Source organism: Callospermophilus lateralis, chromosome 3 (assembly GCF_048772815.1).
Source record: "Callospermophilus lateralis isolate mCalLat2 chromosome 3, mCalLat2.hap1, whole genome shotgun sequence".
Taxonomy (NCBI): Eukaryota; Metazoa; Chordata; class Mammalia; order Rodentia; family Sciuridae; genus Callospermophilus; species Callospermophilus lateralis.
Genome location: NC_135307.1, coordinates 111,950,406 through 111,976,723, shown reverse-complemented (window position 1 = coordinate 111,976,723; position 26,318 = coordinate 111,950,406). Strand labels below are relative to the sequence as shown.

At 53.5% G+C, this 26,318-nt stretch overlaps 1 protein-coding gene across 1 annotated transcript in view; it reads right to left on the bottom strand.

Moving 5' to 3' along the window:
• The window catches only part of Coro2b (coronin 2B), a 135,783-nt gene that overhangs the window by 69,873 nt on the left and 39,592 nt on the right, over positions 1-26,318 (bottom strand). The window contains exon 2 of the mRNA XM_076851004.2: positions 140-340. Coding sequence (XP_076707119.1) covers positions 140-340 — 201 coding nt within the window. The remainder of the gene's footprint in view (positions 1-139; positions 341-26,318) is intronic.

Genomic DNA, 26,318 nt, shown 5'->3' with positions numbered 1-26,318 from the left:
GGAACCCCATGGACACCGAGGGCAGTGGCTTGTCCAAGTGCACACCTCTGGGAAAGTTCTGGAAAGAAATCTCAGGTCTCCTGGCTCCCCGGCCTGCACTTGTTCTGTTGTGTCTCATGAAGACCCCAGGGCCACCTACCTGCTCCAGGGGGATGACAAGGAAGGAGCCACCTCCCGCGCTCTCGGTGACGATGGCCAGGAAGCGGGCATTGACGGCACAGAAGTGGTTGTCGTGCACATTCTTGGTGATGGGGATCCCATCGAAGCAGTGCTCCCGGTTGGCCACCTTCCCATAGACGTTCCGGAACTTGGAGCTGCGGTACTGCGGACGCCAGGACATCTGTGAGGGGCCAGGAGAGATGAGGGTCAGGCAGGTCCCTGCTCTGTGAAGGGTCTGGGCTGGGAACCAGGGAGTTAGGGGTGCAGGAGGTGAGCAAGCCCTGGGGCCTGCGCTCAGGGAGTTGTGGGGGCAGGGTAGAGCCTCCACCAATTCAGGGCCCACGATGTGCCAGCCCTGTGCCTACCAAAGTCCTGTGGGAGCAGAGACTGGCATGGGGCGGGCACACACTTCCTGCTTTAGGTGCCCATGCCCATCCCACCTTCCAGAAAGATGGTAGGGTTCTTTCATTACCAAGGACCATGCCAAGTGAGGGAGCAAACCAACCACACGTGGACTGCCACCTGGGGTCCAAATTCAGTATGGGAAGACAGGCTGGGGGCTGGGTGATCACAGAGGTTGAAACAATGCTGATGGCCAGGGGTCAGGGGGGTGTTCATTTATGCACAACCCCCTGACCCCCTCCTCTTGTTAGAGCTTCTAGATTCTTTCTAAAGTTTCTAATCCACAAGGGCATCCTCAGAAACCTCTTAGTCCCACATGTCATCAACATTGCCATCATTACCATTATCATCATCATCAGGCACAGAGAGGTTAAGTGACTGTTCAAGGCCACAGAGCAGAGTAGAGGCCTAAGCATAGGTTTTTTTCCTATGCCAGATTACCTTTTGGAGCAAGATTCTTAATGTGAGGCCCAAGAATCACCTGTATCAAACTCTCTCGGGGTGGAGGAGATCTCTGAGCCTCCCACGCCACCTACTACAAACACAAACTCCAGTGCAGGCCTGCGGAATCCAATATTTTATAGATGGGGCCCAGAAATCAGCACTTGGATCCGGTTTCCTTGCCCTCCCCCACTCTCCCCCAGCAAGACAGCCACACACACTGAAGTTCCCCAGGGGAGGAAAAGCAAAAGGGAACACCCCCCAGGACCAGGAAGCCAACTCTGGGAACTGGCCTTTTGCACTTGGTTTAAGCAAAGCCAGGAGCTGGGCCACAAGGGCCTCCGGAAGGAAGGGGAAGCTCAGAACCCAAGGGCAGTCCCAGGGAGGACTCCTCACCGTGGGCAAGCTGCTTCCCCCGCTCTCGGCCCCCTCCTCCCTGCCCCTCTCCGCTTCCCCAGGGTGCCTCCATCCCAGCGGGCCCGTCTCCCACTGTCCACGGCTCCGCACCTCCAGCCTTGGCTGCGCTGGACCCTCTCCCACCTCCTGCTCTCTCTGCTGGCCATATGGACGTGGCCATCTGAACAGTCATGCTGGAGAGCCCAGGATGGGCACCTTATGGGCCACTGCTGCCCTGAGGCCTTCCCCTCTCTGGTGTCCAGTTCCTTATCTGGGCGACATCATCCATCCCCAAAGTGGAACCCCAGGTGGTCACTCAAGGTCCCTTCACATGGCACAGAGATGGAGTTTCTAATTTCAATAGTTGTGTGTTTATTTTCTTTTGCATTAAAAAAAAAAAAAAACATAACATACATGCCAATTCCATAGTGTCACAGATACTATTGTTAGTGAGATTTTTCATTTTTGTTTCTTTGATTTTTTTTTTTTTAGTTGTTGACGGACCTTTATTTCATCCACTTATTTATTTGTGGTGCTGAGAACCGAGCCCAGTGCCTCCCACATGTGAGGCAAGTGCTCGACCACTGAGTCACAACCCCAGCCCGATGAGGTTGATTTTTCAGAATCGATTCAAAAGTATGAAAAATATAGGATGGGTGGTTTGTGGATCTGGTAAAAGTTCAATGGGAGGGGAAAAAGCTGGGACTCACTCTGTCTCTTCCAGGTAGAACATTCTAGATTCCACAGTTCCCATGGAAGAGAGGTGTTGAGCTTGCTCCTACCAACCCCCAGCCCCTTGCTGAAGCCTGCTGGCCTGCAAAGCCTTTTCCTCCCGGTCTGCCCAGCCCAACCTCGGCCTTCAGGACCTGACTCGGATCTGACTCTGGCCCCCAGAGGCCTCCTCAGAGCCCAAGACAGCCAGGGCCTCTCCTGGGCTCCTGCCCCAGGTTCTCCCTCCCTGCTCTGTGACGTCAGGAGGTGACACCAAGGTCTTCCGAGCAGAACTGAACTCTGGTTTGTGCTCTTTCTGGACAGTTGGTCCCTCTCTGGAAGGAGTCCACCCTAGTGAGGGACAACACCTCAGCTTCCACCAGAACCCAAATAGTCCAGGTGTGGCAGTTGGGGACTTTGACAAGTTCTCCTTTAGTCCAGCATAGCCACAGCTGGGCCCTGGGGAGGGGGCAGGTGGCCTCATTAGAGGCAGAGTGGCCCAGCTCTGTGCTCCTTCCTCCCACAGGGTCTCCCGAGGGCTGTGAGGAAATCGTCACAAGCAAAGGACTGGGAGCCACCCCCAGCTGAGTTCAACTTCCATCTCTGCTACAGACTAGCTGTGCGACATGAGGGGGCTACTTAACCTCTCTGTGCCACCTCCATCTGCTCCTATATAAAGGAGGCTAATATCTGCACCACCTCTGAGGGCTGGGAGGAGTCAATGCCAAGCTGCCACCATGTGCCCAGCACAGGGCACACTGACCTGATGGGATCTCCTGGGCTCCCCTGACAGCACCCACATTTACCCTGATGCCCTGGGGGAGCCCTCAGCTGCCCTGTCCCTGTGTCTGCTATTGTGTCTGACATCACTCCTCCTCCTCCTCCTCTTCCTCCACTCTCCCTCTTCCTCTGCAACCCCTGCTCTCTCTCTGTCTCCCACTTCCTGCCCTTTTCCCTCCCTCCCACCGCCCCAGTTCAGCTGTGGTAGAGGCTCCAGGTGGGCACCTCGTATGCTTCTTGATGATCCATTGGCCAGTTCTGATGGTTGTCCCCGTGCCCAGCTGGTGCTTCTGAACTGGACCCTGTGTCATGGGAGACCTCAGTCCCCAGCCTGGGAGCTGCACTCAGCAGGCAATTCTTCCACTGAGCATGTCCCCCAGAGTGGGCCTGGGAGGTTCTAGACGGTGGACGGCCTGCTTCCCAGGATGTTGGTGTGGGGGGTCTTTCCAGGGCTGGTTCACAGCACGTCCTGGCTGGCCTCTTGCCAGTGGCTGGTAGACTGAGAGCCATCTCATCTGGGCTTTGGGAGGGCCCTTCCTGACCCACAGGCCACCTCATTGGGCCTGCAGGTGTAGTGCACATGCGCCCAGGCCAAGTGTTTACAGCAGAGCCCTGGACTGGAGCCTGCAGAGCCCAGGTTCTCCCACCAACTTCAAGCAAAGAGACCCTTTGCCTCCCGAGCACCAGCTGCTTCTCTCCCCCTCGCTCCCCCCAAGTCCCTTTCTTTCTTCTTTTGTGGAATTACTGGAAAGGAATTTGCAAAAATCATGACTCCTGCCTCCTTATTACTGCTGCACACATTTCCCACAAAGGAGGGCAATATCCTCCTCAATCCCAGCACCACTGTCACATCTAAGGAACTGAAAATCCCTCCATGCCACCTAACATACAGTCCATATTCAAATTTCCCTCAAAATGTCTTTTGCAGCTATTTTATTTTGTGACTTCAACAAAAGTCCACGGAACCAGGCATGGTGGCACATGCCTGTAATCCCAGCAGCTCTGGAGGCTGAGGCATGTTCAAGGCCAGCCTCAGCAACTAAAGGAGGACCTTAGCAACTTGGCAAGACCCTGTCTCAAAATGAAAAACAAAAAGAGTATAGACTAAGTAATAGGACCAAGGGGTCAATGGTGGTTCCATTCCAAGATTTTTAATGAATCCTCATACTACTTTCCAGATTGGCCGCACCAATTTGCAGTCCTACCAGCAATGTATGAGTGTGCCTTTCCCCCCACATTCTTGTGAACACTTATTGTTTTTTGCATTTTTTATAACTGCCATTCGGACAGTGACACAGCCACATCAATGTTCATAGCAGCTCAATTCACAATAGCCAAACTGTGGAGCCAACCTAGATGCCCTTCAGTAGATGAATGGATGAAGAAACTGTGGTATATATGGAACACAATGGAACATTACTCAGCAATACAAGAGCACGAAATCACGACATTTGCAGGTAAATGGATAGAGTTGGAGAATGTCATGCTAAGCGAAGTAAGCCAATCCCCCAAAAAACAAAGGCTGAATGTTTGATAAGTGGATGCTAATCCATAATGGGAGGCAGGCATGGGATGAGTGGAGGAACTCTGGATTAGGCAAAGAGAAGGGAGGGGAGGGGAGCGGGGGCATGGGGGCAGGAAAGATGGTGGAATGAGATGGACATCATTACCCTAGGTACATGTATGACTACACATATGGTGTGATGCTACTTTGTGTACAACCAGAGAAGTAAAAAATTGTGCTCCATTTGTGTACAATGAATCAAAGAACAATCTGCTGTCATAACTGATTATAACAAATAAATAAATTTTTTAAAAAGGACTGGGGAAGTGGCTCAGTGGTTAAGTGCCGGGTTCCATCCCTGGTACCAAACAACAACAAGAAAAGGGCATGGGCTGCGTTTGGTTGTGACCTTGCCTTTGCCTCTTTAATCTAGAACACTCACATCCCCTGGTTTTTTAAGTGTCATTGTCTGTTTCCGGACACCAGGTCAGCGTTGCATAAAAATGTCCCAGCAATTTGTCACATGTTGCCTCATGGCATCCTCAAAGTTGTTCCTTTATCCCCTGTAAACTTGTGTCCCCTCTGTCTCAGGACTCCATAGCCGGTAAGAAAAGAGAGGAGGGAAGGGATGGGGGACAGGAGGGGAGGAGAGGACAGGCCACAGGGGAGGCGAGAGCAGGTAGCACCTGGCTGGGGCCAGCAAGGGGCCAGCTGGCCAGTGCCAAAGGTTTATTCTGGAGGGTGCAGGCCAGAGGCTGAAGGCCTGGCAGTCGGCTTAGGCCCAGCTCGCACTGTGAAGGTCTGCACTTTGCGCACGCATGTGCACACACACACACACACACACACACAACTCACCCGCCCCCCATTCCTAAGGGGCTGAGCTCACTCTGAGATCAGAGGCCTGGGTGTGCAGGCAGCAGGCAGAGGAGCCTCCTCCCTGTGCTGGGGAGGCTGTGGCCACGCAGGGCTGCAGCTGGAGCAGCTGCGGGGCCTCAAAGGGAAATCATGGGGCAGTGAAGAAGGGATCTGAAAATGGGCCCTTCGCCTCTGACGCCCAAAGCCAGATCCCGGGGTCCCGGCTAGTTCCAGTGAGGGCAAGCCATCACTCTCTTCCGATCCCTGGGAGGGGACATTCGAGATTTAAGGGGATGACCTCTGGTCAAGGGCAATGTGGAACACGGAATGGGACTAGTTGGCCTCTCCTGAGACTGCAGGGCTCCTCCACTTTATTAAAGCCTTGGTGTCATAGCAGACAGGAGCTTCCCGGTCATCCTGGTCCTGCAGCCCCAGCTCGGGACCGTCCTTCTTTAATAACCCTCCCTCAATTGGGCTGCTGTGACCCTGAGTGACAATGGCTCTCCCAAGGCGGTGGCCACTCCTCCAGGGCGTCCCACAGAGATGATTAGTGCTGTAGGTCTGTAGGTTTCCTCTCTCCAGTTACTTGCTGTCAGTTCCCAGCTCATCCAACTTTTGGCCCCTGCTAGTCCCAGCCCAACCCATGCCTGGCCCAGGGCTCCCTGGGGAGGGGACTCTGTGATGCTGGGGGGAGGGGAAGATCTCTCAGCTTAGTGGGAAAGCAAGAGCCAAGGTCAGGCCCAGGAGGCTCCCCTTCTGGGACTGCAGCCAGAGCTGGACCTTCAGCTTACTGAGGTTCTGAGTTCTGCTTTCCGGCAGGATGGGGGTCTGACCTCCTGCTAGGACCTGCTCCTCTGGGTTCTTGCTTCAGACATGAAGCCCTGGCTTCTCTGGGCCCCTCGTTACCAGGACGTCAGGGCCTCTAAACCCAGTGTTGCTCTTGGGCTGGGGACTAGTGAGTCCTGTGCTGCTGGTAGTACCATATCAGCAAGGGACCAGGAATCCACAGAACCACCTCAAAGTTTGGCCATGACCCACCTACACCCTAGTTCTCTCTGAGACCACCTTGCTCAGCCCTCCAGCTGTTCAGTGGGCAGAGCTGGGCAGATACTGCCATCCCATTTACAATCTATAGTACACAAGTGACGAATTAGAGCTCAGAGAGGTTTGCCCCAAATCACAGGTGGGCAAAGTGGCAGAGCCAGCATGTCAGCCAAGAGCTTCTCTTAGTCTCCTTCTTTCCAGTATCATATGCATCTTGTCCTTTTTCAGCCTCTCCACTCAATCTCTTCCCCTCTCTGTTTGCTCCATAAATGTAAAGTACTACACAAATGCATAAAGAAATCATAGTAGTCAGGGTTTGTAGAGTCAGAAAAAAGTCCAATGGTTTCTACCTCGTCTCTGCCACTTGTTAGCTCTGAGACTTTAGACTAATTACTCAACCTCTCTGAGTATGTGTCTCCTTATCGATAAAATGAGAATAAGGTCACCCTGCTCACTGGATACAATGAAACAACCAAATGCAAGGTCCTGGAAAGGTGTCTGGCACAGGATGGGTGTTTCCAAACACTAGTTCTACCCTCTTCCCTTCTGCTGTAAGGGAGGGGCTCTGACCTCAGGAAACCGGGTGTTTACCTGGTGAGGTGAGTCTTTGCCAGGAGGAAGAGGAGGAGGCTGGGCTAGGCTGGCCCAAGGTCAGGAAGAGGCAGGGAAAGGCTCTGCCTCCAGATGTTCACAGCTGCTGGGCCTGCTCCCTGGCAGCCTCCCCTGGGCCCAGGACCACACTGCTCTCCCTCTGCGAGGGGAAGGCCCGGAAGGAAGATGCTCTCATTTCACAGATGAGTGGCCCTTGTAGCCTCTCAAGAAATGGAAGCTGGCCCCCTTCCTCTGAGATAATCACTATGTACACCCCACATGGAAGCAAACTGCATCTGTCCTTGGCTCTCAAAAGTGACTTATTGTGGCCAGCGGGTGCATTTTTTTGATGACGATGATGAAAATGTAGTTCTTTAACTGGAACACAAAAACTTGTTTGGTGGCTTTGTTTTTTCCCTGTCTTTGGCTCAAGTGGGGCAAGCTCAGGGCTCCATCCATAGCAAAGGGCCGGGAGGAAGGCCCACGGGCCGCTTGATCTGCCAGGGTGGCTGCTGGCACTTGTTCCCACCGGCAGCCCATCCAGATGGACGGCGATTCCCATTCACCTCCCTGGGCTGTCAGAAAGAGTGGCATTTCTCTGTGGTTTGGACAAGTCACCTTCCTTCTCCAGCTCAGGGTTGTCATTTGTGAAATGTGGGAATCAAGGCACAGGGTCCTGGAAACAGTAGGAGGTGGAGCACTGAGCCCAGGGACGGAGGGGTGAACGGAAGGCGCTGTCACCCACGGCTCCACCTCTGTCACCCACGGCTCCATCTCCGTCACCCATGGCTCCATCTCTGTCACCCATGGCATTCTGGGGCTATGGATGAGAGCTGCTCACCTGGTCCTCCTCCATCTGAGTCTGCTCTGCTTTCCCAAGTCCAGGAAGATTGGACACATAGGAGGGACACAGGGAAACGTGGAGGAAACACAGGGTCCTAAGATGCATGTCAGGCTGAACTCGTCCCCAAGGGGACGTTAAGCTTCAACTTCCTTCTCTAAGAAATGAAGTGAGATCCTATTGTGTTTTTTGGCTTCTCACTGACTTCCAGGATTTTTGAGGAGAGGCTATGGCTGTTTAAGAAATTCCCAACAGAGAAGCTGGACCACACATCTTCCTTGAGTCCTCTGAGATCAATGTATGGCACTTGGCCTTGGGGGGTCAGGGCACACTGGGAGCGGCCTGGATTCTCTGCCCCCTACAGCACAGCCAATGGCAGCAAGCTGCAAAGCACAGGGCGGAGTCAAAGACCCCAGCCCACCTCCAGCTGGGCATTGCAGTGGCCCAGAGGGCAGGCTCTGCCACCAGGTGACCCTTATCTGAATCCAGACTCCACATCCCCCAGGTAGAGTCCCCAGACCTCTCTGAGGCAGCACCTTTGTCTATAATATGATGCTCTACTCCACGGTGTGTGTGTGTGTGTGGGAGGGGTGCTGGGGATTGAACCCAGGGCCTTGTGCATGCGAGGCAAGCTCTCTACCACCTGAGTGATATCCCCAGTCCCCCCATGATGCACCACGTTCTTAACTCGCTTCCTTCAGGTCTCAGTTGCATCCCCACCACCCTGAGTAAGCACAGGCCACCAGGGATTTCTGTCTTTTGTTCACGGCTGATTCCACAATGCCTAAAATAGAGCCTGGTGCACAGTAAACGCTCAAAGAATGTACAAGCCAGTGGCTCCAGGGCAATGACGTACTGGTAAATGTATAGCTACCAATGTTGAGGTGGGTGGGTGGCCCAGGGGGTGTTTTTTTCTGTCAATATTCACGGTGTATATGCTCCCACCATGAGCATTTCAAGGAATCACGTGATGTCCCTGAATGTGTAGTTGATCTAACAGTAATGGTAATAAGAAAAAGAGGGAGAGGCCTTGCAGACAGATGGACAATGAGAGGCTACACCAATGGGGTGGGGTTTGCTACCTCCCTCAGCATGGCATCTGCCAGACCCCTGACCCAGTCACTCCCAAAGCCGCCCATGCACCCACATCATCTGAGGAGCGTGCCAGGAAGGCACAAATCGGTGGACACCAACATTGGAGAACGCTCCCCCACCCAGCCCATGTGCTGAGAGCAGGCTAAGCTGCACTGCCCCCTACAGCACCCACTAGCCACAGGTGACCATTTCAATTCAGATGAATTACATTTCAATCAAATTAAAAATGAATTCCTTGGTTAGACGCACATTTCAAGTGCTCAATGGCCACAGGTGTGTAGCGGTTATCATAGTGGACAGATCCCAGAGCATGTCCATCATGCTCTGTCTGGACAGCACTGGCAAAACATCAATTAACCTCCCCAAAGTCACCTCCTAGAAAAAAAGAACCAAACCACGCCTCCACACCTAGCAGCTCCTGGATGGGATGAACAGGGACAAAGGAAGGCTGTGATATGGAGTCACCCCAGAAGACTCCTCTCCACCCCAACAAACATGCAATTCCTGACCAGGCCAGCGCGGCTACCAGCCCACAGGGACTCTTCTCATTTCCTCCTTCTTCTCAGCCATGGATGGGGTGCCTCCCCTCTGCCCAGCCCCATTCTGCTGCCCTCAGGCTCTCAAGAAGGGGCCCAAGTCCAGGGGGCATGCGTATGCTGGGAGGCACCTTCTCAGCAGTCTGCAGATGGGAGGAGACAGATCCCTCCACCAAAGGCGCTGGGTGCCCGTCACCCACCACAAGGCCAGCCAGACAAAATCTATTCCTGGACCAGGCTTCCGCTTGAATCCTGCAGCCCTTGCTGCTCTGCTGCACTGGGCTGTACATGGCAGGAGAAGACTTCGGGCCTCCTCTGCCTCTGGCTCAGGAGGAGAGCTGCCCACGTCCCCCAAGGCGGCCCGCGTGGGGAACCCAGGCCCTGGGTTCTGAACTGGGCTCCTGGCTCACCCCACTACCTCCAGCAGCCAAGGTACATTCGGTGCTTTCTGTGAGTGAAGCACTCCGCACTCGTTCCATACTGGAACTGGGTTTGTCCCAGGTCACCAGTGGGGGAGTGGGATTCCAGAGTTCAGCTTGGATCTGACACTGGAGTTTCATTTTCTTTGTCTGCTCCCTAGCTGCACTGGATGCCTCGGAGGGCAGGGCCTGTGTTTCTTCCTATCTTCCCAGGGCTTCGCTTTGGGCTCCAAACTGTGCTGATAAATGTTCACTCCACACACAAGAGAGTGAAGGGACAGGAGGGCAGGGAAAAGGGACAGTGACCAGCCTCCTCCCCTCAAAGCCTTCCAACACCCTAGGTGCGCCCCACCACAAGTCTTATCCATCCCATTCCCGCATGACTGCATCCCAGGACTTCCGACCTGGGCAGAGAGCTGGCGGGGGCAATGTCCGCCTCCCTCCAGCCCCACTTCCCTACGTGGTCCTGACACTAAACGGCTTTCAAGGAGCCAGAACCTGCCAGAACAGAAAAGGACCCCCCCCTGCCTTGAAAATCCAGCCTCTCATAGGACCGACTGAGGCCCTGAGTGGGGAAGTGACGTCCCCAGGGTCACACAGCAAGACCACCTGGCAACCAGTCCGTACTGCAGGCCTCCTTTCCTGGGACCGCAGGAGCTGGTGCTGCCCCCTTGCCTCTGCAGGGGGCCCAGTGGAGGTGTCAGGGCAGACAGTAGCAGGGCAGGCCCGCCCAGGGAACCCCCTACCCCTTCACTGGGGTTCTGAGCTCTGTGTTCCTCTTGCTGGGGGAGGGGCAGGGGTGTTCAAAGCACAGGGCCCACAGATGGTTTCTATTTGCAGCCATGGAGCCTGGTGTGTGCCAGGCTCCTGACCTATTTTGAGGAACTGAGGGTCCCGCTGGCTCAGAGATGGCCTCCCACTCACACCCCTTCACCCTTCATCTGGCAGGAAATCAGATGAGTGATTCAAGGCCAAAAGGGAAAACCTTTGAAAATGAGGCTGGGTGGCCGGTCTGCAAGCTTGAACAACCTGGATAAGGAATCCTCAGATTGAGTCGCCTGCTTCAGAATCACCGGAGATGTTTGGGGAATGCAGGTTTCTAGGCCCCACCTCCAGCCTGCAGAGCACAGTGTTTGGGAGTGGGCAGGGAGTGTGCATTGTAACCAAGCCCCCAGACAGGTCCTGGTTTGAGATCTTTGCTGTTCTACCCATTGTCTATGGACTAAGCACCCACATCCCCCAGAGCTGCTTAGAAATGCAGAATCCCAGGCCCCGCCCTGACCTGGACCCTCTATCAAGATCCCAGGTGAAGTGCATACCCTGCTCCAGTCCAGCCCTTCTCCAGCTCAGGTACACCAGCCTCCTCCAGCAGTCCTAGTCCTGTTAGAACACAGGTAGCTGGGCCCCACCTGCAGCTTGCAGATGCAGGCATCTGGGGGTGGGGCCTGAGAATTTGCATCCCAAACACTGTGTTCTGCAACAGAAGCCACCGGCCCCAGAACCAGACTCTGGTCCCTGAGCTGCAGGGCGAGGGACGCTGTGCCTCTGAACCTTTAGCCCTGCAGCCTTGAAGATGCCCCTGACTTCTCTGAGTCTCAGTTTCTCCACCTGTAAAATAGACATGAGTCATGCTTTATTCTTAGGACAGTTTGAAGATCCAGTGAAATAATTAATCATTTGTGTGAAAGAGCTTCCTGAGTGGTCACTACCCCATAAAAATCTGTACATAAATTTATTTGTATCTTTTAGTGTGTTCTAGGTGATTCCATCAGCCTGGACACCCACCCTGACCCAGAGTACAAGTGGTGGTCCACAACACTGCCTTACATTGCCATGCACATGACTGCACCCAGTAGGTGCTCAATAAGGGCTGTGATTCAACCCAGTCTCTTGTTCTCAGTCCAGTTCTCTTTCTACTCTAGTCCCTATTTTTCACACCCTCTTCCCTGGCCCCCAGTCTCTTGGTAATGAGGTTAAGCAAGTTTTTTTAAAAGGCTGTGTCACAGTCAAAGGCTGAGCTGGGGAAAGGCCAGGTCCCAGCTGCTGCCGCCACCTCCAAAGGGTTGCCAGCTGTGAAATGCCCTCCTGACTCTCAGCATGATTTGGGATCCCACGATCAGAGAGCCCCCAATGCCCAGGTCATTCCCCTGAGGGATGTCATCGCAAGCCAGGGCACAGCAGGGTTATGTGTTCACCATCATGCAGACCTAGCCAGGGTGGACGCTGCTATGTCAAGTGTGCCTACTGGGGAAGGGGACATCTGAGATGCTGGGGTAGAGTCCCTGGGCCTCCCTCTGGCCCTCAGATTCTGCAGAGAGGTCCTTCTATTGGCTGCTCCTTGTAGCCAAGGGACCTTCAAGCTGCTGTCTCTCAAAGATCTTGGCTTCCCTTGTCTGCTATGCTGTCCCTGTGGTAATATAGTTTGGGCCTCCCCTTGCCCTTCCCAAGAGATAAGAGGTCTAAATTGCCATGGGGACAGGGAGATGGGGGGATGGGCAAGGAAGAGAAGGCTGGGTTGCTGGCTGAGTCCTTTTGTCTCTGTTGAAGAAATGAGGAAGCCTATTGCTCAGTGCCCGGAAATAAGAAAGGAAAAGTTGAAATTCTTTATGTGACTGTCACTTTGGGTATAAAAGAGGGCAGCGCATTGATTTCCCCGCAGAGCAGCCAATGCCAGGCCACAGGCGCAGAGCTTATTTGGAGATAAACTCTTTGTATCGTCATCCCCTTCTGTCCTATTTCCTCCTGGACTTTAGAGACAATTCAGGGGGCCTCACCAGCTGAGGGCCTAGAAACTAGAGCAGGAACTTTTTGATTAAACTTCACGTTACTGAGGAAATAAAAGGGTTTTTGTTTGAACACCCCTCTGATGACTGTCTCATGACGCTCTCCATTTGGCGCTGTCTGCCTTACACAAAGGACCTACAAGTCTCTGTAGGTCCCAGCAAAGAAAGGGGCTCTTCCTGGCTCTTCAGCCATCAAGTCCCCTGCACATCCTCTGCTCCCAAAACTCACAAGGGACACAACTCCATTCTAGGTGGCTGCATGGGGTCCTGCCTTGCTCCTCCAGCCAGAGCCCTGCTCAAGAGGAGCGACCTGGCCCTGCACTCCAAGGTGACAGCAAATTAGCCCCTACTCCCCAGGAGGAAGGTCCACTTGTGACAGACCCAGCAAGTTGATGGAAGAGGCTGGAGCCACCCTATGGGAAGGGGCCAGGAGGAGGGGGTCAGGGAGGGTCATAAAGGGCCTGACTTGTTTTACTGTGCTTTGCTCTTTTGCATTTACTAACTGCGACCTTCTCTCTCTAAATAGCATCCATTTACCCAGAAAAGATTAGGACTACTAAAGTCAGATTCAAAACAATTCAGGTTCTGACATCTTTTATAGCAACACAACAGTCTTAGGAGCCAGGCATGTTAAGAAAAGGCTTTTTTCTCAATTAGGTTTCCCTGTGTGAATTGATGAGGACTCCCACCTGGACAACACCATCCTGCAGGGGTCCTGGTCAGGCACCAGGGCCAGGGAAGGCCACCCCGTACAGCCTGAAGGACTGAGAAGCAGAGACAGGGAAGTGAGGGTCCCTCCAGAGATGTGCCTGGATTCTGTGTAGTTTGAGCCAAAATCTAAAGGGAAGGGAGGCTGTGAAGGTTGAAGGTGGTCTGAGAATATAGGAGTCTCTCTCTAACTTCCTGGTTGGGATTCTGGAAGGAGAGAGGGCACTGCTCTGAACAGTAGGCCAAAGAAAAGATGGCTCTACACAGTGAGGATGCCAAGGGGCGTGGTCAGGGAGGGGCGTGACCAGAGGAGTGTGCCTAGATGGGGGCGTGGCCAGATGGGGGCGTGGAGCACACTCCAGAGCCTGCTCGGCTCCTGGCTCCTGCCTGCTGGGGAGGACACGGCACACACCCCTGAGGAAGGGCCTGGAAGGTCTGAGCGATGCAGTTGCCTCCTGAGTGACAGGCGCCTGCATCAGAGGCTGTTGGGGAGCCAGTCTGGTACTGGGGCAAGATGGCGAGTGAGACTTGGATTCATAACTTGCAAGCCTGGCCATGGCCCAACTAGGTATGGAATCCACCAACAGGGCCAAGAAAAACACGGACCACATGCCCAGAGAATGCTCTGGGATAGGACCCACCAGACACACCTCTGTGCATGTCGGCCAGAGCATTAAGAACCAGTGCAGAGCCAGGGTCCCTTTCCCCTGCAACACTAGAGGCCACATCAGCCAGGTCAGCTATACCCCAGATTCCAGAGAAGGAGCTCTGAAAGATGAGGCTTTGGGAATCATTCTAGCAGAAGCCAAATCACCCCAAAGAGACCGAGCTTTGATGTCATAATTATGGAATCAGACCTGCAGCTGGAGCTCTGGAATGAGAGCCATCAGGTCTGTACCTTCTCTGCACACCCAAGTTGTGAGGGCTGCCAGGTAAGGCCGTGAAGGCAGTGCACTGCAGAGACAGACCAGGTGAGAGGCACCCCTGGAGTCGCGCAGCCTGGGAGCACAGGTGCAGGGGGCAGGGTGAGGGCATCATCACCCTCCCAGAGGCCTGGCTTGAGAGACAAGATAACCGGGGGGGTGGGGCACTTTCTATCTCTGAAACATTATTTCAGGCTTCTGGGGCTCAGGGGACCTGGCTGCCTGTCATTCTCTGGCCATCCATTACTAAAGATCAACAGAAAGTATGCCTCTAGCAATATCTGCGAGCCCACCCCAGTGATGCTGAGGGACATGTGGGGCCCTCCCTGGCAGCCACCCCAAGCCATTCCAGTAGGCTGTCTCTACTGGCCCATGAAGCGTCTCATTCCTGGCAGTTTAAGGGGCAGGCTCTCCTTGCCCAGGTGTGGGAGCACTTTCTCCCATGCGGTTGCTGGTGTTAACAGAGGTTAATGAATGGGTCCCCTGGGGTCTCTGACCATCCTGTGCCTGAGACCTACCCTCCTTGAGCCCCTGCAGTATTGCCTGACTGTGGGCTGCAGCCGGCACGTGGTGTCCACTGCCTGGTCTGATTGGTACTCTTCACATGAGCAGGGTTTAGCTTCTCTAGCAGGCTGTAAGCTGGATCCATCTGTCAGTTTCGAGAATAGCAAAGAGCAGGGGATCTAAAGCCAAAACCACTTACTAACTAGGTACACACCGCACAAACCTTTCAGAGCTGGGTTCTCATCTATAAAGATGGGGTATAACAGAGTCCACTGCTCAGGGCATTTCCTCTTAGTGTCTTAGTGTCCCTTAGGGTGCCCTGCACAGGCAGACAGTCCAGAACCAAGTGACTGACTTTTGGGGAGGTGGGAAGTCACACACAGCTTCAGAACTCTGTCATCTGGGTGTTCTTTGGGAGCAGTGGGACACACTCCTGGAGAAGGGAGGTGTGCCAGGTGCTTTTGACTGGCCCCAAAGCAGCCATCCCCACTTCTGCCTGCCCATCTCTGCCACAAGAGGGGTACTCACTGTGCCAACATCCCTCACTCTTAGAAGAGGTTCCATGACCCAGGGTTGGCCGGTGAGACTTAAGAGGAAATCTGCTGGGGTGGGGGTGCTTCTGGGAAAGATTTTTCTTTTTTCTTATTAAAGAAAAGAGATGAACACGAGAAAAAGTCTTTCTTGGCACATTATCTAATGCACAGCTTTCTGTCTTTGCTTGTAGGTGAGGATAGAAAGTCTGGGGCTGTGGCAGCCTTCTTGAAGCCGGGAGGTAACAAGCCCCAAATCAAAAAGCCAACATGATGAGAGGGCAGACCAAAAGGATGGAAAAATCATGGGTCTTTGAGGACACTGTTAAACCACCACACCAAACCCAGGACCCCTTTCCTCCAAATGGTTAGGGTTCAATAAACCATAAATATCCCCAGAGCTTGAGTCATTCTTGTTTGGCTTCTTTGTTGTTGTTACTTGCATCCAAAAGCATCCTAACTGAGAGAAATAAAGAAGAAAGGGAGGAGGGTGGCAGATGGCTAAGTCCTTGGACATAGCCCGTGAGGGGTACCCATGAGATCTCTCTGCTATCACAGCCAAGAAACCAGAGAGAATGTGGAGGCCCCAGGACCACTCAGCCCAGCCCCAGGCCTAGCAGACCCACCCTGCAGGGGTGAAGAAAACCAAGGGCCTCTGTTTCCCTTCCAGGTTTTCTCTTATCCCTCAGAGGAGTCCTCAGGCTGGGCTGCTGCAGTGGCCCACGCAGCTGGGAAAGTCGCACAGCTCAGGGGATAATGATGACCAGGGAGGGGAAAGCAACAATCAGATGTGCCCAGCCCGTGGGTGCCCAGCCACCCACCCTGCACCTCCCAGTGCAGCAACATTGCTGAACCTTAAAAGATTTCCCCCTTTTCCCTTTATTCTACTGAAAGCTGTCATTACCACAGAACCCATGAGCAAGAGGGCGGAGGTGGAAATGTGGTTGTGTATGCAAAATACCTGGCACAGCGCCTGGTGGGCACTGAGCAAACCCCACCACCCTCCTTCCCTTTCATCACAATGGCAACGCCCGGGAACGGAGCAGGGCCATCGGGCAGCTCTTAAGGGCGGCGGTGCCTCTGGCAGGGTGGCACCTGTCTCCTTTGAATTCTTGGTTTGAGACATGCTCTTGCTCCCGGGGGCTCTGCCCTCACGAGGTCTGCTCAGGTCTACAGGAGGGCACATGTGGAGGTTCAGGAGCCCAATCTCCTGGCTCCACAGAGTGGGGGCCCTGGTCTCGGGGTCAGGGTTCTCAATTAGCTTCTTCCTCAGCCTCCTCTGCATCCTCCTGGTCTGAGCCTCTGTGGGGTTGACCCTTCCTCTGGTTCCCTGTCCATTTTGTAAGCCCACTAAGAAGCACAGAGAGTTGTCCTGCTCAGCTTTTCCACGCACAGCACTTCATCCATGTCCTGGTCCCAGGCTGTGCTCTTTGCTTCAGGACCTCCTGGTCACCATGGAAACCAAATAGGTGGTTGTCCAAGTGTCAAACCCTTGGCGTTGCCTGCCTCTGCAGACTCACCTCTGCAAATAAAGTCTCTCCGCTCACCCTTCCATGGAGTCAGGGCCACCCCAGTCTTTAGGGCACTTGTGTGAGAACAAAAAAAGAGCCTTCCTCTGGCAGCTGCAGGCCATGGCCTACAGCTCAGTAAGCGGAACATGGATTTCAGCCCCTACCTACTCCCTTGCCCAGTGGCTCTGGTGCAGCACACAACTTGCACAACCGTACTTGGCAGACCTACGTGGACTCTTACCATTTACCCTCCTGTGTTTCTGACCGAGGAGCTTTTCTCAGGCATTGACTACTCCAGACTTCCAAGGTGGAGCAGCCCAGCTTGGGAGCAGCTATCTAAGCAGACATCACAAGGGAAATTCTAAGACCCCCTCAGAGGTCCCCTGAGGCTTCCCCAGCATCTCCTTGCTGCTCTCATCTCTGGGCTCTTTGCTGTTAACACTGGATCCAGTCAGAACATCTCCGCTGTCCACTCACAATTCATTCCCCACCGTCCCCAGAGCATGGCGGCCCCTCCCTCTCCCATTCTCATTTTGCCCTTTTCCAGCCTCCCTATCCTCGGGCCTCTTCTCTCGGAGCAGGGTCTCCTGGACCCAGCAACTCTCAGGTAAGGCTGGGGATGTACGGAGAGACCAAGGGTCTGGGTGGCATGGGGTGGGCAGGAGGAAGTGTGCGAACTCTGGAGGAGGATGGATGGACCCTGGTTAGCGGCCTCTCTGGGCCACTAGTCAGCTACTGTCCCGAGCAGGTTGCTTCACTTCTTGGGCCTCAGCTGTCCGTCCAATGAGGACAACAATGGTGCTCCCTCACTGCAGTGACATGGGGATTGAGGGAGGACATCACGTGACATCACGTGGCTTCATCCAGTTGTTATGTCCTTCACTCTGTGACTTCCGTCTCCTTGTTGATGGTCGGGCCTGCAGCTTTCCCTTCCCTTTCCCTCCCCCTGCCCCCTCCCCATCCTAGGGTGGCCATGGGTGGAGACTTTTCACTTGGCTGAAGAGACCCAGCCCTTAAATTTGGCCCCTAAACTTTGCTGGGCCAACCTGATAACGGTGACCACAATTTAGTTGGCCTAGGCCCTCCTGCCTCTAGTGACCTATATGGGCCTTGTTCTCCCCTGGAGCAAGCCCAAGTCCACTTCTCCAGCCCTCACCCCTTCTTGGACTGGTGAACCTCCTTCCCAATAATGAGAAACTGATGTGACTCCATTTTTGAAAATAAATAAATAACAGCAGCTTCTACCTCAAGGCCTGTCCTAAGGAAGGGGGCGAGACATTTGTCCTTGGAAAAACCCACAGAGCACTCCTAAGTAGACAGCCACCCTGCTGAGATGTTTGTCTGTAAATAACAGGAGAGATCTGCAGCGCTAGGTGTTCCAGACTCAGTTAGGCTAGGTGGGGACCCATAGCAACCCCCCTAGCAACCTCCAATCAGCATGAGACAGGGAAAATACCTGGGTTGCCAGATGACCCCCCAGTAGTTTATGGTGGTTGATAACATGTTGGGAAACCATGTAGTTCAGCACGTACACCCCTCATGGCCTAAATCAATCAGTTCAAACGAATCCCCCTCTTGTACTAGCCAATCACCCCTACCCAACTTGTTCCTGCCATTGAATGTGCTAATCAATGTTAAGAGTTGTTGTTTGACTTTCCTGTGGTATGGAATGATTTGCTGTGTGATGCTGTGACGCATAGAGTATCCCCGAAAAACCTATAAGATCTCACTGGACAAAGGACCAGGACTCACTCCCTGGGACCACTGCATCGGGAACAGTTGTGAGTCCAGGCTCGAGCTTGCAATAAAGACTCTTGTGTGATTGCATCGAATTCAGCTCCTGGAGGTCTATTGGGGTCCCATGAATCTGGCATTACAATAAAACTCCTTTTGGGGCCTTATTCCTGTTCTGTGGTTCCTGGCCTCCTGCGCCCTGTTCTGCTTTACGTGGATAAGATGAATACCACAATATGTTCCAAGTTTCAATGTATTTGATACTTAGTATTGTACTTGCTACATATCAGGTACTAGGCTAAGCACTTTGCCAATGTTGACTGACTACATTTTCAAAGCAACCTGGTGAAGTAGGTGCCATTACCTTTTCCTTATTATAGGGAAAGAAACTGAGGCACAGATTGCTATCAGGGGAAAAAAATAAACACTTGCTCTTCACTGACTTTCAAATCACCGACTTTGGAGGTCACACGACCGGTCACACAGCCAGGCAATGCGATCTCAGTCTCCCACTAGCTTTGCTGTAGATCACACCTCTTGCATATGGGTTATGATGATAACTGTTGCCTAGGTAACTCTTCAGGGACCCAAGATCACTTTGGCTGAAGATACTAACTCTTCACTGCAGGTATGCCATGGTGGTGGGGTTGGGATGAAAGGTTTGGCATCTCTGTCTCCACATTATGTCTGTCTCCTTTGCTGCCTTAACCTCTGGGTCAAATTCCCCTCAGCACTGTGCATAGATAAGTTGATCATTTGAAAAATGTTTTGTCCAAAACTATCATATGGAGCTAACTTGACCTAGACCTGCCTAGTCTCCCTCCCTCCCTCTCCATCCCATGCTTTAAGGTTAAAGACATGAGCAGCTGCCATGATCAGAAATGCCCAACCACAAAAGGAGCGAAAGAGGGTGGCATCCAAGTTCCTGAGAGATCTCCACCTACCCCTAGGAAAGACATGGCATTCCTCCCCTTTATTAGCCCTTTCCTGTCCCCCTATCATTCCCACCCTGTACTTGCAACCCTCAACACACCCTGGGTTGAGAAGCTGACCTGTAAGCAAGTTGTGAGACACTGTTTTTCCTGTAGGGTGGATTTCGAAACCTGCATTTAACAAGATGTTAAGTAACTTGCCCGAGATCACCCAGGGAAGTTGCAGAGGAAGGATCCTAACCCAGGCCTAGGAGCTCCAGTGGGTATGTGCTTAACAGTGGGGATGCAGCCTCTAGGCTATTGTGAGAGATGAGATCACAGGGTGCAATGTGCTTGGCTCCTAGAAGGCACTCAATATACAGTCCTTATGTTAATGTCCCCTGATGGTTGAATGTTTGTCATTGTCATGACTAATACATGCAAAGCACTCAGCAAAGCTAAGCTGGCCTTTCTTCCCTTTGCTCTCTCCCTCCAGCACTGATGTCACTGGGTTTGATGGTGGTGAAGGGGGGGTCTCTGCCCTCTGTAGAAGCTTCCTGCTGGGCTTCCAGCTTGCAGGCAGGAAGGGCGGGTGATCTGGGTTACTGAGGGAGAGTAAATAAATCCCTCAGCAGGGAGCCTTAAGAAACTGGTGCCCCAGAAGTTCAGCAAGCCAAGTTGGCTATAATAGGGGAAAGGCAAGAGATGGGGGAATGCAAGACGTGGGGCAGGCAGGGGGCTGAGTCCTGTGCCCAGGGGTCCATGGTGGGGAAGCAGCTGGAGGGAGGAGAGGCTGCCCCTGCAAGATTCAACTCCACAAATGATAACTGAGCCACCTAACACAATCCCCAAGGCCCAATGCAAATGCCACTTCTTGTTGCCATCATCCCATTTCCTTACCCTGCAGATACACATCAGACTTGGGGCAGTGCCTCTCACCAACCATGACTCTGGGGCTTGTTGTCAGACTCTCCTCACTGTCCCAGGCAGGAGGGACCTCTCGCAACCCAGCCCCAAGACAACACAAAGAGATGTTAGCTTCCTTCTCTGTCCTGGAATCCCACCCATGTCTACCCTGGCACACACCTTCGCGGAACACCCCCACCAACATATTCTTTCTTCTCAGGACCCACCTGCACTTGAAGGCCACCACCCCACTCTGGGCACTTAGGTTAAGGTGCCTGCCTGGGGCATTACCTCTCCTGCATTAAGACTTTACCTGGAAGATTATCCCCAACTCCCCCACGAAATGCCCACAGGGTAAAGAGAATAGTGAACACACAAAAATAAAGCAAATAATACACAGGAGGGGCTGAGGATGTAGCTCAGTGGTAGAGCACTTCTCTAGCACCGTGAGGCCTTGGATTCCATTCCCAGTACAATAGGAAGGAAGGAGGAAATTTTATAAGTAATGCACAAATCACATGTATTCTGCATTCGATGTGCCAGGAAGTACTGGAAGCAGGTTATAGGAATTAACTATTCTAGTCCTTATTATCCCTAAGAAGCCAACATTACAGTGTTCCTTTGCAGATGCAGGAAGAAGGTGAGTCTCCTGCTAAGTCCATGGTAGCTCTTAGTGGTGGTGGGCCTGGGAGTCTCCCAGGAACTGGCCCCCAGGGCCTGTGCTCAGAGCTGCTCACTGCAGTCTCCTCAGCAATTGCTGAGTAACTCAATGACAGACCTGTGGTCTGCTCTTCCAACTCCTGACTTGCCTTCTGAGACTGGCAGTGAGTGCCGTTGGGGAGCTGGGCCCCCGCAACCTCCGACCAGATCTCCTGCTCCTCTCCACAGCACTTAAAATCCACGGGGGGGATTTTTTTTTTTTTTTTTTGCCTAAGTACTGACCCCTGCCAGCCCCCCTCCCCCAGGAAATGGAGTCCTGATGACAGGCCTGGCCATAGGCATTCCTGAGAGCTCCCCACTGAAGAACCCCCAGCCTCTGAGCTGCAAGCAGCAATTCCCTGACTCCTCTTACTGCCTCCTCCCCTCCCTCGGAGGCTGGCAGTTGCGCAGCTTCTCCTCCAGGCCCCTGCTCCTCTCTCCGGTCCACCTCACTTCCCCAGAGGGCGCACAGGAGCAAGCAGAGAGTGCTGACCCAGCCCACCTCACACAGGCTGCAGGGTCCCCGCCAGGGATCCAGAGCAGGCCTCGGCAGGCCGCGTGGCTCTGCAGCAGCCCTGGCAGTCTCTCCCCTCCCTAGGCCCCTGAATATCCCCCCAAAGTGTCCACCCCAGGCGTGACTGAGTAACTCCCCTCCCCGCCACTGCTGCTGTCCTGCGGCTCTCACACAGTGCAGTGGCCTTCGGCTCCCTGGCACTCACTGAGGGGATGACTTGCAGGGCCCCTGTGACCTTCACATCTGCCAAGTGCCTGGTGGGGAGGGGCAGAGAGCCCAGGGCTCCCAGACACAGGAATGAGCCGCTTGAGGCAAGGCCAAAACTGAGTCACCAAGGGGTGCAGCGGGACTTCCAGGACAGTGGACACTTAGGCCTTTGGAAGAGCATAAGAGCAAAACAAGCCTCGATTTCCTCAGGGGCCAGGCCATGAAAGAAATCTGTGTCACAAATCAACACGTGTACCAAAGTGCCCAGCACGCCCACCGGTTTCCCATTTGCAGAGGCTGGACTCTCCTCATCCGCATCCCCTGTCCATGCTGAACCTTCTGGATGTCCCTCAGGGTGTGCAACGTCCTCCTTACTCAGCAAGGCCCAATGTTATGGTTGGGACATTCAGTGGTAAAATGATCAGATCCTGGGAGCTGTGGCCTAATCAGTCCATCCTACTTTGAATGGGCTGACTGGGTGGTAACTGTAGGAGGCGGGGTGTGGCTGGAGGCGGTGGGTCTCTGGAAGGATGCATCTTCCTTTCAGCCCCTCTCTTTCCCTCCCTCCCTCCCTTCCTCTTTCTGGGCTGCCAGGAGGGGAGCAGCACTTCCCCACTAGGCCGCTCCACCATAATGTTCTGCTTCATCTTGGGCCCAGAGCAATGGATTCTGCAGTCTATGGACTGAGACCTGTGAAACCATGAGCCCCCAAATAAACTGCCCTCTTCTGAGTTGTCCCTGTGGGGTATTTTGATCACAGTGACAGGAAACTAACACACCCACGTCAAGCCCCCTCGTCTGCGAGCCTTTCCCAGTAGCTGCGGACACAGCTCTGTCTGCTCAGAACATCTTTGCATAGCTCACGGAGCCCTCACCCCGTGTGACGCGTTGGTTCCTCTCATCAGAGTGTGATTCCCTGGGCAAGACAGCTGCCTGTCTGCAGGTATAGAACTTAGTACCACATAAACCTTAAGTCATGAGACAGACGTCCCAGGACCCAATCTTGCCAGCAGGTGTAGGTTTTGAGGGACTGAAAAATGTTCTGATGGAGTTGCCCACTTTAAGGAAATCAGGGCACCAACATACAGACCCAGATTTCTTTCCTCTTGAAAAATCAGAACCAGAAACTCCAGCCCCTGTGGGCTCACCCACCCACTGCCGCCCCTTCTGTTCTGCTCAAATCACCTCCTTCATTAGGACTCTTGTCCCATCCCTGTAATTCTTGGAGGAGGGGCCTGGTGGGGAAGTGCTGCTCCCCTCCTGGCAGCCAGGAAGGAGGAAGGGAGGGAGGGAGGAGAAGTGGGTGGGGAGAAGAGAGAGAGAAGGGGCTGAAAGGAAGATGCATCCTTCCAGGCACACCCCCAGAGACCACCCCACCTGCCTACAGTTACCACCCAGTCAGCCCACTGGGCATTCCTGGGGTGATGGAGACGTTTTCTATCCTGATGGAGATGGTGGTTACAAAGTTGTACACATTTGTGAAACACATACAACTGGACACTAAAAAGGGTGACTTTTACTGCATGTGAATTATACCTCAATAAACCTAACTTTAAAAGAGAATTGCCTGGGCTATGCAAGGCCCTGGGTTTCATCTCCAGCACCGCAAAAGAAAAAAAAAACAACAACGACCACCCTTATCCTGTATCCTGGCTCTTGATAGAGAAAGCTGCATTATAAACACTGTGGACAGCTGGGTGCGATGGTGTAGGCATGTAATCTCGGGAGGATCACAAGTTCAAAGCCAGCCTCAGCAACTCAGCAAGGCCCTAAGCAACTCAGTGAGACCCTGTCTCTAAATAAAATACAAAATAGGTCTGGGGATGTGGCTCAGTGGTTGAGTGCCCCAGAGGTCAATCACCAGTACAAAAAAAAAAATAGCCACTGTAGACAAACTTCAGGTTTATAGATTCCTAATCCCACCTGGCAGACTCTGGGTGGGAGTCCCTTCACCATTGATAGAATATTCTGGACACTCCCAGCAAAGAGCCTAGTAATAGATGAGCACAGCGCAGAGGAAAGGTACCTGGTCACACTGCCACTTGTCTAATTTGGACTCTGGGAAGGGGTGGCCTTCAACCACTAACATTGGGGTCAAAAATAGTGGCACCTGTCTGTAATCCCAGTGACTCAGGAGGCTAAGGCAGGAGGATTGCAAGTTTGAGGTCAGCCTGGAAAGCTTAGTGAGAGCCTGTCTCAAAATAAAAATGTCTGAGAATATAGCTCAGTTAACACTGAGGTCCCCTGATTTCAATCCTAATGCTGTAAAAACACAAATAAATAAGTTAGAGTCTCTTGGCTGTATCCCATACCCACTGAACTAGAATCTCTGGGAGTAAACCCCAGGAACCTGGGGTCTGATGTTCAAATAGCCCCTCAGGTAATTTGAACACATAACTAGTATATCACATACTGGTTTTAGGTCCTAAGGACAATGGCAGTTCCGGATACCAGCTCCAGGCTGGGGACACATTGCAACAGCACCTCTCGAAGTCAGCCTTCCATGTTCTGTGCATCATTATCATTTTTGCTAGTAGCCGTGCTGTGTTCACTGTTGATCTCAGTATCTGACATTGGCAGGGTGCTTGAAGCATACAGGTCACCTGGACATGAGCTATTTCATTCAAGTTGGGCAGTCGGCCTCATTTTATCCTCATTCATTTGGGGGAGGAACTGGAGTTGAAGAGGTCAGGTCACCTCCTCCAGTTGGCGCCCCAGTCCTCTGACTCTGACTCTCTCATCACCCTGTCTCTTTGCTCTCAGTGGCTGAGCTGAGGAGGGCTGTGCAGAAGGCAGGGGGACACAGTGCTCCCTCTCAATACAGTGGTCCAGGCACCTGTTCGTGTTCCCTACTCCCTGGTGTGAAGGACGGAGGGACCAAGTGCTCAAACACACTCCTCTAACTGCATGTTTGGAGGTGGCACAAGTGAGGGCCGCCCAGGAGTAGGGGTCCCATCCAGCCTGCCTGCCTGCCACTACCATATCCTGGGAGCACCAGGGTCCTTGGTGATAGGGGGAAGATGTCTGGCAGGATTTCTGGACTTCCTTGGCTTCCCCAGCCAGGAGTCCACCCCGCTGCCCTGAGACGACTCCTGGTCCTCCTGCAGTGCCTCAGTGCACCTGGAGCTGGGAGAGGCTGGCCACACCCACTCTGTCCCTTTGGGATGGGGTGGGGTGGGGTGAGGCGGTGGAGTAAGCACAGCTGTGAGTGGGGTGGGTGGACTGGAGGTTACTCGTGTCCGGCTTCTGCCTGTGTGGACACTGCCAAGTTCCTCACACGAGCTTCTGATGGTGGTACAAGGGACAGATCCGGCAGATTCAGTCTGGCCCCTGCTCTGCCGTTCTGGCAAGTCTCTCTGTGCCTTGACTCAAAAGGCAATCCAGATGGGGTCTGTGTTGCTACCTCCTTGCTGTGCGGCCCTAAGCGGTGTCACTTCTCTGAGCCTCCACTCTTGGTGTGAAGATTGGATTTCCTGAGACATCCAAAGCACCTGACACATCTTAAGCATCTAAAATAAAAGCCATCACCATCATCACCCACAACCTGTTTCTGCTACATGGAAGCAGTTCTAAGCCCTGTCCTGCCGCCTCACAGGGGAATTGTGAGTCGCCATAAGGTTAGTAAGACTGGAGACTCCCTGAGGACAGGCTTGTGTCTGCCTTCTTCCTTCCACATCCCCAGGATTCGGAACAGTATCTGCCAAGAGAGGTGCTCAGCAAATACCCGTGAATGAAGGGAGGGAGGGTGTGGCTGCATTGGGGGACCGACCCTGAAGCACTGTGCAGGGTGAGCTGTGACATCCAACGGCAGGATGGGCTCTGTGGGGAAGTGGTGAGTTCCCTGTCACTGAAAGCAATTAAAGACATTGGAAGGACCCTCAGGGCAGGTGTCAGAGATGGGGTGCACAGAGCAGGTTCAGGATGACACTCTAGAGTCCTTTCCACCTCGGGGCGAAGACAGGCGGCATCACCCCACTCCCGAGCCACCAGCAGCCCTCAAGTTCTTCAGGCCCAGGCGGCCCACACTCAAGCCAATGTAAAATCAGCCCTCGCAGCCTCATGCTGCGGTCACGGACTCCACCTGGGACAGTCTCAAGACACATCCACATCCACCTCCCACAGGCGGCCACTGCGTTGCCATCCTCATCCCTGAAGACCTGAGTGCTCACTACAAACCAGACCCCCGGTTGCGTCCATGTCTACCGTGGTCCTGCCCACTTTATGGGGACTGCTCAGAGGAAGGGGTCATTATCCTCATTTTAAAGATGGAACGTCATGGCTCAGCAGTGGAGATTCTTCCTGAGGTTACGTGGCTGCGAGGAGCAGAGCAGGCCTGGAACACAGGTGGGTCTGCCTCCAGAGTCTGTCCCCTGGAGTCACACTGTTTCCCTGGCACAAACCAACAACCAAACCAAAATGGCCCAGCTGGCTCCAGCCCAGACATCACCCCAACCTCAATAGAGAGCCCACCAAGTGGCTGGCCCACCTGGAAAGGCAGAACCGTGAAGCCAGAGGCACCCGGGTACAGGGCACAGGTGGTGTCTTGGGTTCTTGCAAATGTGGGGCTTCGGGCACGTGCCCCTGTCAGGAAAGCTGGCTCCTCTCCTCCTCCAG